Source organism: Crocodylus siamensis, chromosome 7 (genome assembly GCF_052110815.1).
Source record: "Crocodylus siamensis isolate JL-2025a chromosome 7, ASM5211081v1, whole genome shotgun sequence".
In the NCBI taxonomy this organism is placed as follows: Eukaryota; Metazoa; Chordata; order Crocodylia; family Crocodylidae; genus Crocodylus; species Crocodylus siamensis.
The window spans coordinates 68699000-68710839 of NC_143401.1; the positions used below are offsets into that span (position 1 = coordinate 68699000).

Genomic DNA, 11840 nt, shown 5'->3' on the forward strand with positions numbered 1-11840 from the left:
TTTTAAATTTTGGAACTGCCTGTGTCTATATATATATATATATATTCAACTTAACCAGCCTCTAAAATGGTATGAGTTTAGAGTTTTATACTGCAAAAAGTAGACAAAGCAGTCATTCATATTTCTAATCAGCTGTGTGGCCCTTCATTCAGTTTAGTTGTTTTCTCCTTCTGGATTTGATCATATAGTCTGAAAACCATCATGCAAGCTTGCAAAAAAATCTAACAAGAACTCTGCCAAGTTAGGTCAAATCTAAAAACTGTCTGCAATTTGCACATACTTCTAGGGTCACGTGTGCCATAGTATTTGCACCATTGACTTGTTTACTACAGATCACTAAAGTATGATGACTGAAAACCATAATGTAGTGACCAGGAGCTAAAGCTGGAGGTCCACACATCCCCCAGTCCACCTACCCAAAGCAGCACAGCAGGGGGCAAGGATAGGAGCAGAGCTGCAGGCAAAGGGAGCAGAACAGCATACTGCCCTAGGCCCTGGACCTGCATGCAGCTTCTAATGGGGCTGCTCCTGTTGTGGCTGCAGCCAGCTGCATGATGCCATGCTCCCCTGACTTTCCAGTGACAGAGAGTTTTGACAAGTTACTCCATGCAGGGGGGAAGGGGTTCACCAAGTCTGCAACAGCTCATCAAATCTCTCTACGTGGCTCTCAGGACCAAATAACTGCCCACCTCTGGTTTATATTCTATTAACTCCAACTTGACCCTTCTATTGCCACAGAGCTGTAATTTCATAATTACTTTATCAAATCAGGGGCTCATACCAAGGTCCCATTTATCCATTAACAGAAAATTAACAGAGAGAAGGAACTCATTTGCTGCTTTGATTTTTCTTGCGTTAGTTGCTGCACAAATATTTCTTTATCCATGTACATTCCCCTGTATAACCCTGGGAAGGTGAGGTATGGAAGAGGATGGTGAAAGAGAGAGAAGTCCTAAGAAGTTATTTCTGTTCAACATTTATCCTTAAAATTCCCCATCTCCCTTGCCTGTGTAGTAGATTTGGTCGGGCTTCTGGCCTGCTTGACTAGGAAAACAGAGAGACAGAGACCAGAAGTGCTGATACTGCTTATTTCAGTTGCATGTTTTGAGATAAGGAATCCTGCATGCCTTATTACCCTGTGCACAGATGTTTCATTTAAGTAAACTCCCTGCATGTCTGTGTGTAATTTTTTATCATTTTGTTTTTCCAAGGTTGTATTTCCCCCCCCACCCACCTCTGTCTTAAGTATAAACACGCTTGTAAACTTAGAGGAGGATTCCTTTGAAACAGAGAAGCGGGTGATTCCCCTTGCTGTATGGAATTCTCCCTGTGATCACAGTATAACCCTAATTAAAGACAAGCTGGCTCTGTCAGTTCTGATTCAACCACAATGCAAAGTTTGATTTTTTCCACACCTGGTTTGTCTCATGGGGATGATGACCCTTCCTAAAAAAAAAATCACCCACTTGTATCTAATCTTGATAAGGATATTTGTAGGGCAACCTCTGTACTTACTGCAAGACACATAGTAAACCCAAAACTGTTCTATAAGACTTTTTACCATGGGGCTTTGCTACTCAGCTAGGGGGGAAGCTCAGGGGAGAGATTTCAGTCTTCCATGATTAAAAAAACAAAAAACACAACACTTACCAAAAAAAGCAGAAATTAAGCTAACAAAAACAAGTCATCTATGCATTCAGTAGGTGTACTGGAATACAAATTAACAAGATCTCAAAAATCCATTCCTGTACTCTTAAGTGCTAGCCATGTTTTAATTAAGGAACAGAGCACTGCAAGCTGCTAAGCTAGTTTTGTACAGCTCCTCAAATTTCCCAGCACTACTTTCACTTGTTCAAAGCTTTATTCTGACAAACTGGGAATTCTGGGAGAGCTTTCTATTTGTCCACTATCTGAATCTAACATTAGCATGAAACTTCACAATGTATTGCTTTGTAAGTGCAAAAAGATGCAACAAAAACAACCCTACAAACAGGGTTACAATCTGTTTTTGATGTAAAGTTTTAAGGCTAAAAAGTAGTCCTGGAAAAGTTTCTATCCAATATCAGTCAATTTTCAACTTAAATCAACAAACATTACAGATCACAAAGATGGTAAGACGCATGCATTTATTCTTCTAGCCAGGTATTAAGGCTATTATTTTAGAATAATGTTTTTGGTAAGTTTCATAGCAGAGGTATAGAAGTGTACCAAATGCATGTAGTTTTCTACTACACCAGTCTACACAGCTGTTTTAAAACACATCTTGCTATTAATACAACCAGTACTAACATTTAATTAATATATTTGCCCATTGAACAAAACATAGTTAATTAACAGAAAAAAGGGCAAGTACAATTTGTAATTGTCATTAGAGTGTTTCTTCATTCTGAAACATCTTTGTCCTTCATGTCATAAGACAATTTTGAAAGAAGTCTCACAAAGTATGCAGCTTTAAACAGACTAATAGACTGCACAAATCAATAAGAACCAATATTACACAATGCTCTAAGTCATGCTAAGATTCACTGGTTAAGCACTTCAGATTGGAAGCTACTTTCAGCTACTAAATTTTACTCTTGTCAATTCACAGTCTTTAAACTTGGGAACTGCATTGATAGGCAAGCTTGATGCAAACTCAGTATGTTGCGCTTGGTTGGAATAAAAACGCCTAACATGACCTGGAAAAAGAAACCCCCAAAACTGGCAGTAAGTTGACCAAAGTGTGTAATACACATATGTAAAATTCTGCCTTTGCTGAACATTTCCTGGAATCATGCATTTTTAGTTATTTGATTTTGTCCAGCTGGCAAGGTTAGCCAATAGTCTGCCATTTTATGTGCTTCAATTTCTGCTGGAAACAGCTGATATTTCTTGCACACATTTTTGACGGGCCACACAAGGATACCATGTCCTCAGTGGTGAAGCTACAGCTTTGTTCACACTTTTCTCCAAAACAGGTTCTGCATAATCCTCAATGTAGTTGGTAAAGCAATGGACAGCTTCAAACCAGCCATAACCAATGATGACGGTATTGCAGGCATTTTCTCCTTTCCCTGGAGGTACTGATGTGCTTTGTTTCATGGACAAAGCACATAGTAAAAGCCCATTTTCAGCAACAGGCTCTTAATGTTTACAAATGATTTTCTGTATATAAACCCTACTGCACTAAGCAAATGCACTTTGCACATGGTGTGCGCAGCATCTAAAAAACACACCTGTCTTCATTTGTGTCACATGCAGCATTGTCTCTAATGAAAGCAGTATTTTTTGTCAAAAGGACTGCTGTTTCCCACCACTGCTTGGCCCAATACTTTGAATTTCCTGGTTTCTAAAACACACAGTATACTAGAAGAGAACTTAAAAAAATTCTAACTCTCCTCTTTATTTGTGGAATGCAGCACTGCTACAATACTTGGAACACAGCATAACTGAGCTCGTGAGCAAGGCTAAGCTCTAGACTGGAATACCCAACCTGTGGCACAGACAGCCTTGTACATGGCATGCAGGCAGATCAAAGAAGTGACAGGCAACATAGTGGCAGATAAAGCAGGAAGGAGAAAGCAGAGCAGCTGATCCCCTTCATCTAGTCTACCTGATCCAAGCAGCACTCATAGGGGGCACAGGACTAATTTTTCACATGCCTGACAAAAAATGTTGGTTACCACTACCCTGGACAATCTTTCAATAGTTTGTTCAGATTACTTTACAGCACTTTCAAAGGATGCTATCACATACATTTTTCTCAACTGATCCAAACAAGATTAAAAAAATATAATAATAATAATAATAATAATAAAACCCCCAATGTGTGTCACAGAGCTTTCCCAACAGCATTCGATAAGAGTTGACTAGGACGTGAAGTGGAACATTAGTAGTGCAACAAGAATTAACTCGATAAACTTCTGTTCTATAACGCATTTGTTCTTCTGTCTTTACAGACCGAATTTTACTCACTATTTTTCAAAATTTACTTGTCCCTCTTACTCCAAATGCAATGCCTGCATATTCCATTTATGCAAAGCACTCAAGATTTTTGACACAGCTTGCTTTTTGCTCAAAGTGGACACCATTATTACATACAATGCAAGATATTATGCATACCAACACTTTCATGAAGACATACCCCTCTGGAACTTTTCACCTCCCTGCTTAGCATTTATGTTGTTCCTCATGTTCACCCTAGGTGTAGTCTTTTATTCAATAGCACTTACCTGCTTTATTTTTTAACAACAAGTCTTACTGAATGCATATATGCTAACATGTTAGCATACCACATGCCTCAAACAGCTAATGAGGAATGTGACAGAGTGAAACATGAACTGCTCTGATGTTAGCATGACATACATTATTTTATAAGCATGCATCAACTTACATCTGTTTATATATCCATTTACAGGATTGCATAGAACTTGTTCAAATTCATGTTTTCTATGATTACTATGGCAAAATCCTAGGCTTATATACAAGAAAAGATTTAAGTCACATTTATTTCTTAAAATATATGAGATCACTGGACATTTAACATATTACACAGAATACTCTTAACCACAACTATGCAGGAGAAAAGTCCACATCTCTAAAAACACATGAAACTTGTAAAGAAGCCTTAACAACACACCTAAATGCAGCATAAAAACATACCTGTCACCTAGTTATTAACTATGTTCACATAGGTTTGAAATGAACACATACCAAAAAGTGTTTGCATTCAAAGATAACAGTTCTTGAAAACAAAGTTTTCAATTCAATGCCTATTGACAGTACAGAACAATATTAGAGCCTCCTTTTTCCACTTTATGAAAGTGTCACTTGTCAGAAATTACTCTATATTTTAAAATGGTGTGGATGGTCTTTGACCATCCAGTATAAAATGTGCAGAAGTAAACACTTATCAGTCTACATGCGGAACTGATGCTGTATATCTTGGAGATGCATGATGCTAGATACCCAAATTGTTACAAGCTCTGCAAAAAAACAAAAACAAAAAACCACAGTTCCCATGCATTCTCTACGAAGAAACTGCTGCAAGATCAGAGTAGTGTCACCCCAATATTGTGATACTTTTCATATAATTTACAGCATATAAGGGATAAAATCCTGCATACTATCTTTAAACTTATGTCAGTTATGGACTTGTACATTGTAATGTGTCATTTATGACACACAATGATGAACAGAAGCTTTCAAGGCGTGTGGGGGGGACCCAATAAAATTATAAAAGCTCACCCTGCTCACAGTGGGAATTTGTTCCTATGCCAACCTCCAGAAGCCTGCTACAGGTGCAAATACCCCATTCTACAGAGCAGTTTTGTTTTCAGAGATTTATACAAACACAACCACATTAGTAATCGGAACTGAAAGAAATCCCTTTTGTAGACCAGACCTTAAAAAATGTACCAACTAGTCAGCCATTTCTTGATATTCAAGAAAGTCCTGCATTACAATTAGAGAATTCTTGCATAATGGAAAAAGAATTATTTACAATGGCTGCCCACAAAATAAAAGTGATTTAAACAGTGCTCTGAAGCAGCTTCGCATGTGATACAGCAGGGTTCTCCACCCCCCAGAAAAAACGGAAGATAGTCTTGTACTGCTTTTAAGTTCTTAAGGCAAAATGAGACAAAATTTAGTTCTGGAGTGACTGAAAAACAGTTGCAAGAAATTCTTGTAGGAAATTTGTATTAAAAGCTTCTAAACTAAATTAACAGCTGAAACTTTCTTAAAAGAGTCACTGCTATCTAAGTTAGCATTTCTGGAAGATTTCCAGTAACAAATTAAGTTACCATTGTTCATAAATCTTCTACTGTTATACCAAGAGAAATTTTGGGATGAGGATACACTTTTCTTAAGGAAGCTAATACAGACACAACACCAACATGGATAATCGCCAAGTCTCGTTACTAATACAACAGTATTCTTCTGCTCATTTCAGCACTAGCGAAGCCTCATCTAGAGTACTGTGTAGTTTTGAACCCCACACTTCAAAAAGGATGTGGGCAGATTGTTAAGAGTCCAGCAGGGAGGGACAAACATTATTAGAGGCCTGACTTATGAGGAAAAGTTGCAAGAACTAAAAGTATTAGGCTGGAGATGGCTATGGGTGGGAGGGATTAGATGACAGTCTTCAAATACCTGAACAACAATTATAGAGAGAATGGAGATAAGAGTATTCTCTGCAGTCACAGGAGAGGGGACCAGGAGCAGTAGCCTCAAGCTTTGGCATGGGAAGTTTAGGTTCGAAATTAAGAGGAACTTTCTGACTAGGAGGGGGTCCTAGAGATTATGGAATCTGCATCCCTGGAGATTTTCAAGAGCAGGTTACACAGACACTTGGCTAGGATGGTTCAGTCAGGGAGAACCCTGCCTTAAACAGGGACCTGGACAAGAGGACTCCCAAAGTTTACTTCCAAACCTCTTTCCACATGATCCCGTAAACAGCTAAGTTACTACACTGCTCTGAGGTTGACCAGATGTACATCAAGAGCAGAAGGAGGGAGGGGGAATTTAGACTTGCTATAGAAAATGATCTGAACAGACTTCTGTATAAAATATCAACACAACCCACTCCACATGGGAGCCAACAGCCAGGAAACCCCCACCCCACCCCACAGCTCTAGAGAACCAGGTCCCCTCCATCACATCCCAGCAGGGAAGCCCATTTCTCTGGGGGGCAGCCCAGGAGGCAGAGACCAAGTGGGCAACACGGGTCCTTGGTAATCCTGTGGCTCCACACTTGTATTCCCAGCTTGGTCTTGAGGTCGAAGGAATCTGCTGGACTCGGGCACGTGTGAGGGTAGGCCATGAACTGCCGTGGCAGAGCACGCGTGGGGGGGCGGGGGAGAAGAGTCGGGCACCCTGACTGAGCTTCCCCCGGCTCCAGCCTGCGGGGGGCCCGGGCGCTGCCCAGAACCAGGCCGCGCCACCGCCCCACGAGGAGGCCGCGAGGCCCCGCTCTGTGGCCCCCGCCCGCCCTTCCGGGCTCATACTGACCTGGAGACCGCCATGGCGACCGGGAACCGGGGCCTGGCCGGAGGAGACCGGCGGGGCGGCAGGCGGGGGCCGCCGCCGCTCTCCCGGAGAGGACGCCGGGGCCTAACTTGGGCCTTTCGGGCTGCGCACCCCGCCCACGGCCCCAGAGGGGCAAACACAGGCACCGGCGGAGCGCGCCTGGGGCCGGCGGCAGTCGCGGTTCCGCTCCTTTCGCGGGGCGGCAGCGACGCAGCGGGGTGCGGCCGACAGCCCTCAGAGCGCGGGTTAAAGCCTCTATTCCCCCATCACTCGGGAGAAGCCCGATGCCTGGTTTTATATGAGCAGCCATCTTGTATTTATTCCCTTCCTCCATGATAGCCGCTTCCTGATTGGCAAAGGGGCAGGGCCACAGCCAATAGGGAGGCTGCTTCTAAAAGCGGGGAGGGAGGGAGGGAGCGCGCCGCTAGAGCGGAGCAGGCTCTGCCGTGGAGGCCGCCGAGCCTGCTCGGGGGGGGGAGGGGAGCGGCGGCTGCCGCCATTGGGCCATTCCATTGCCACACGTGGGGCAGAGGGGGGTGCTTGGGATCGCACCCTTCATGCATAGTAAGGCTGATAGGAGGCTGAGGCAGGAACTTTGCGGACCCCCTCCGCACCCGCTCACGGGGCTTTCCCGCCGCCGGAGGGAGTCACTGGTTCCCACCCGCCTCCTCCGCCGCCTCGCGTGGTGGAACAGCCCCGTCCACGCTCTGTGCAAGCCGCTCCGGAGCGGAAGGAGCGCGGCCGGCAGTCCCGAGAGGGGCCGAGACTACAGCTCCCAGCATGCCGCGCGGGGGCCCCTCGCCTTTCGCGACGGCGGCCTCGAGAGAGCCAAGCCTCTTCCTGCACAAGCGGCAAGTTGCGCTGTGAACCAAGTGCCGGCGGCCCCTACCGCGACCTCCGCCCCGAGCCGGCGAGAAGCGCTAGCAGCGCGAGGGCGCCCCCTGTGGCAGCTCGGAGTTGCGCAAGCCCCGCCCCGGGCGGTGTCGAAGGCTGCGCAGGCTGGTCCACGGCGTAGCGGGCTCCGAGACCGAATCATGCGTTTATTAACTAGAGGGGAAGCTGGGCTCCTTCCAACCCGACACAACAGAGCCGCCCTGGAAGCTTTCAAACAGCTCTAAAGGCCATGAGACCCCGCCCAGCAGCCTCCTCCACCAATCCCCGCTCTCCTCCGGCTAAGCTTGGGCCATCTGTTGTTCTTTGAGCTATGCAAAAAAACCCAAAGGTTTCATAGTTTCTAGGGTTGGAAGGGACCTGAGCAGATCATCAAGTCGATGCCCTGCAGGAAGAGTACTGGGGTCAAATGACCCCAGCAAGGTGTACATCTAGCCTCCTCTTAAAGACCCCCAGGGTAGGAGTCTGCACCACTTCTCTTGGAAGCTGGTTCCAGATCCTAGCTGCCCTGACTGTAAAGTAGCGCCTCCTGATATCTAGCCTTAATCTACCCTCTGCCAGCTTGTGACTGTTATTCCTACTCACTCCTGGTAGTGCTCGGGGGAACAGGGACTCCCTCAAAGCCTGCTGGTCCTCTGACTAGCTTTGTAACAGGCCACTAGATCCCCCCCTCAGCCTTCTCTTGTGGAGGCTGAACAGGTTCAGGTCCCGTAGCCTGTCCTCATAGGGCCTGCCCTGCTGCCCCCTGATCATGTGAGTGGCCTCCTCTGGACCCTCCGTGTTGTCCACATACCTCCTGACGTGTGGCGCCCAGAACTGGACGCAGTACTCCAACTGCGGCCTGACCAGTGCCGCATAGAGGGGGAGGATCACCTCCTTGGACCTGCTCGAGATGCATCCTTGGATGCATGACAAGATGCGGTTGGCCTTCCTAACTGCCTCCCCACACTGCCGGCCCATGTTTATTTTGGCATCAATGATGACTCCAGGATCCTTTTCCGCCTCTGTACTGACGAGAAAGGAATTCCCCAGTCTGTAGGTATGCTGCTGGTTCTTCCTCCCCAGATGCATCACCTTGCACTTGTCGGTGTTGAACCCATCCTATTCTCATCTGCCCACCCCTGTAACCTGTCTAGGTCTGGTTGCAGCCTATTCCTCCCTTCTAGCATGCCCACATCCCCACACATCTTAGTGTCATGCTTTTCTTCCTGCTTTCCCAGTTTCTCACGCAGGGCGTTACTTCATTTCAGCAGTGACCTCTTCTGAGGGACTTTGCCAAAACAGCCCATCTCCCTTGGATGAACCTTCGCTTCCATTCACTTGGCCTTCTTTGCAAATTCTCTCTTGCCTCCTTTTTTTTCTTACAGGGGAAAAAACAGCAAAGCCCACACATCCGTGGCCAAACTTGCCCTTAAATCTGTTTTTAACTGGATGCCCATCTACACTTCAAGTAGTAAGTAGCTGACAAGCTGTAACACCTACTTAATGCTCAGGTCTGAATCAGCTCAATATTGGCTAACTTGTCCGTTGTCCCTGCTTTTTATTTTATACTTCTGTTGTAAACTCCTACCAGTAGAAAATGTCTTCTTATTAATATTCTACCATACCCAGCAAGAAGGGGCAGGGGCTTTTAGTCCCACTACAGTAGAAATATCAGAGGAATGAGTTGTCCTTAATAGAATTTGTGCTAGTTAGGTCTGGCTGTATCATAATCTTGAGAACCTGTATTTTTAAGTATTGTTTTACCAGTATTTCTTGTCAAAGAAGGAAAGGTTTACCTCTGAGGAACCCCATGGCAGAATATTTGCTGCCTCCAGTCTCCTGTTATAGAACTTGTTTTTAGTGATAGAGCATCTAGTATTTTAGTGGGTGAGTTGCATTCTCTCTCAATTCCACTGAATACTAAAGTCCTGGTGATTTGTTGCTCTTTATTATCTCTATTTTTCCAGCACTTCCTCTATTAATATCTCATCTGTGATAATACTTTAATGTTATTAACTGTCAGACTTGGTCTATTATTAGTATCTGTTGTGTACACTGATACAAATAAATACTTCAGCTTTTTTGCAATGGCCTGTTTCTCCCTAATTATTTCCTGTTTTGTAATAGTCCAACAGACCAAGTGAATCTCAGCTTTCAGTTTGAGAAGTATTTAAAAAATCTTGTTTATTTTTATGTCTTCAAGTGTTGGGTCTTTAGTTCCTAATTATTGCTCCTAATTTTTATATTTTACCTACTTCTTTTTCCTGGTTTAGGCTCCTTTTCATTAGTTTCATTAAGGTTGGATTTCTTTCTTTTTTCGCCAGAAGAATATGTGTTTAGTTTGAGTAACTTTTCTTTCAGTGGCTACGCATAAAGGGTGCATGTGGGTGCACGTGCACCCCCTGAGATTGGCCACCACCGCTGCTGCCAGCAGTGCCTGCAGGTGGTCACCGATCGCTAACCCCCCGCCCCCTCCCCACTGACATCACTGGCGGCATCTCTAGGCAGTTGCCAATCACCAGTCAGCACTCGCCACTCCCACCCCCACGGCTTGACTGCAGGAGCTCCCTGCTCAACCCACTGCCAACACCGCTGCAGCTGCCTGTGGAAGCTCCCTGCTCACTGCTGCCACACCCCTACCACTGCTGCCTGCAGGCAGTTGCTGTGCGCCCCCCACCCTTGGGAGGCATGCGACATTCATGTTTTCTTCCATACTGTTTAACCATACTATCCCCCCTTGATTTTCTGCTTACATTTTTAGGGCTTATCTTCAGTCTTTCAGATAAGATACAGCAATCTCCATGTTGAGAGAGACTTTAATTGCTTTACTTTTGACTGGAGAGACTTTTACACTAATTTCACTTTTTAAAAAGTTCAGTGTCGAAGTGCTATTTTGTATTAAAGATCTTCCCTTCAGGATACAGAATTTAGTATATTGTAATATTTAGTGACTCATCTATAGTTAGTTCTGGAACTGACTTTGTATGTTACTTATCATTAAGTCAAGAATAATCTTAACTATAAGTTCTTACATGTTTGAGGAAGCAATTAAAAGTGCTAAGAAGCAATTAAAATGTTGACTAAAGTGTTCACTAAACCATGTTCACTGACATTTTATCAGTTAATATGTAGCAGGTGACTTTATTCTTTCATATGGCAATTTGAGAAGCAACATTAAGGTTGCTAAAGGTTGATATCCAAGTCTTCCACTGACTGCATGAATAATGACTTATCCTCTGGAGAAGCCTCTTACACAGTAAGAGTTCACTAGATGTTCCATGATTTGAATGTTTTCTGTCAGATACCAATCTATTCTTCATTTTCCATTTGTTTACTGTGAGAAATCAGGTGCTTCATCTGTAGGACTCATGATTGGGTCTTGATTCTTGACCCTTCTGTTATCCCACAACCTGCATCATTCGTCTTGTGGTAACAGTCCTGAAGTTTTGAGAACTTTGGCTGCTAACCAGAACGGTTCCTAGACTTAAGGAGACACTTTCAGAACAAACCTTCCTGCCAAATCATACCTAGTGCCTTGAATAGGTTCACAAAAGCTACAGCAGTTTTGAGCTTCTGTTGGTAATCAGTTTGGATGGTGGGGTATTAATATGCATATCTGATTACAGTGTCACCATATTTTTGATGTTTGGCCTGAGGTGTGCACATTAGTAAGGAAGCCCCATGGCAGCCTGTCAGAGCCATTCTGACCTAAATTTTTCAACTTTTTCCAAAACATGCTGCTTGGGCCTGCAGCCTTGACTATTTTGTTGAGTGCTGAGGCCTTCTTCCCTTCTTCTCTAGTGAATGGTTTTGACAGATTTTATATTGCTCAGAAGTCTAGGAATAATAGGCAATGATGATTTTTTTCTTTTTCCCCCCCCTTTTTTTTTTGTAATAAAAATCTTGTTTGGGCCTTGGAATTCAGGAGTCTCTGAGTGGCAGTGAAGTCAGCTATACCA

At 44.2% G+C, this 11840-nt stretch overlaps 1 protein-coding gene across 2 annotated transcripts in view; it reads right to left on the reverse strand.

The window, feature by feature from the left end:
* Nucleotides 1-7330, reverse strand: part of BTAF1 (B-TFIID TATA-box binding protein associated factor 1) — a 99421-nt gene extending 92091 nt beyond the window's left edge. For both annotated transcript variants that reach the window (XM_090056781.1, XM_090056780.1), the window contains exon 1: nt 6991-7330. In XM_090056781.1, coding sequence (XP_089912907.1) covers nt 6991-7004 — 14 coding nt within the window. In that variant the 5' untranslated portion in view covers nt 7005-7330. The remainder of the gene's footprint in view (nt 1-6990) is intronic.
* Nucleotides 7331-11840: the final 4510 nt, after the last annotated feature.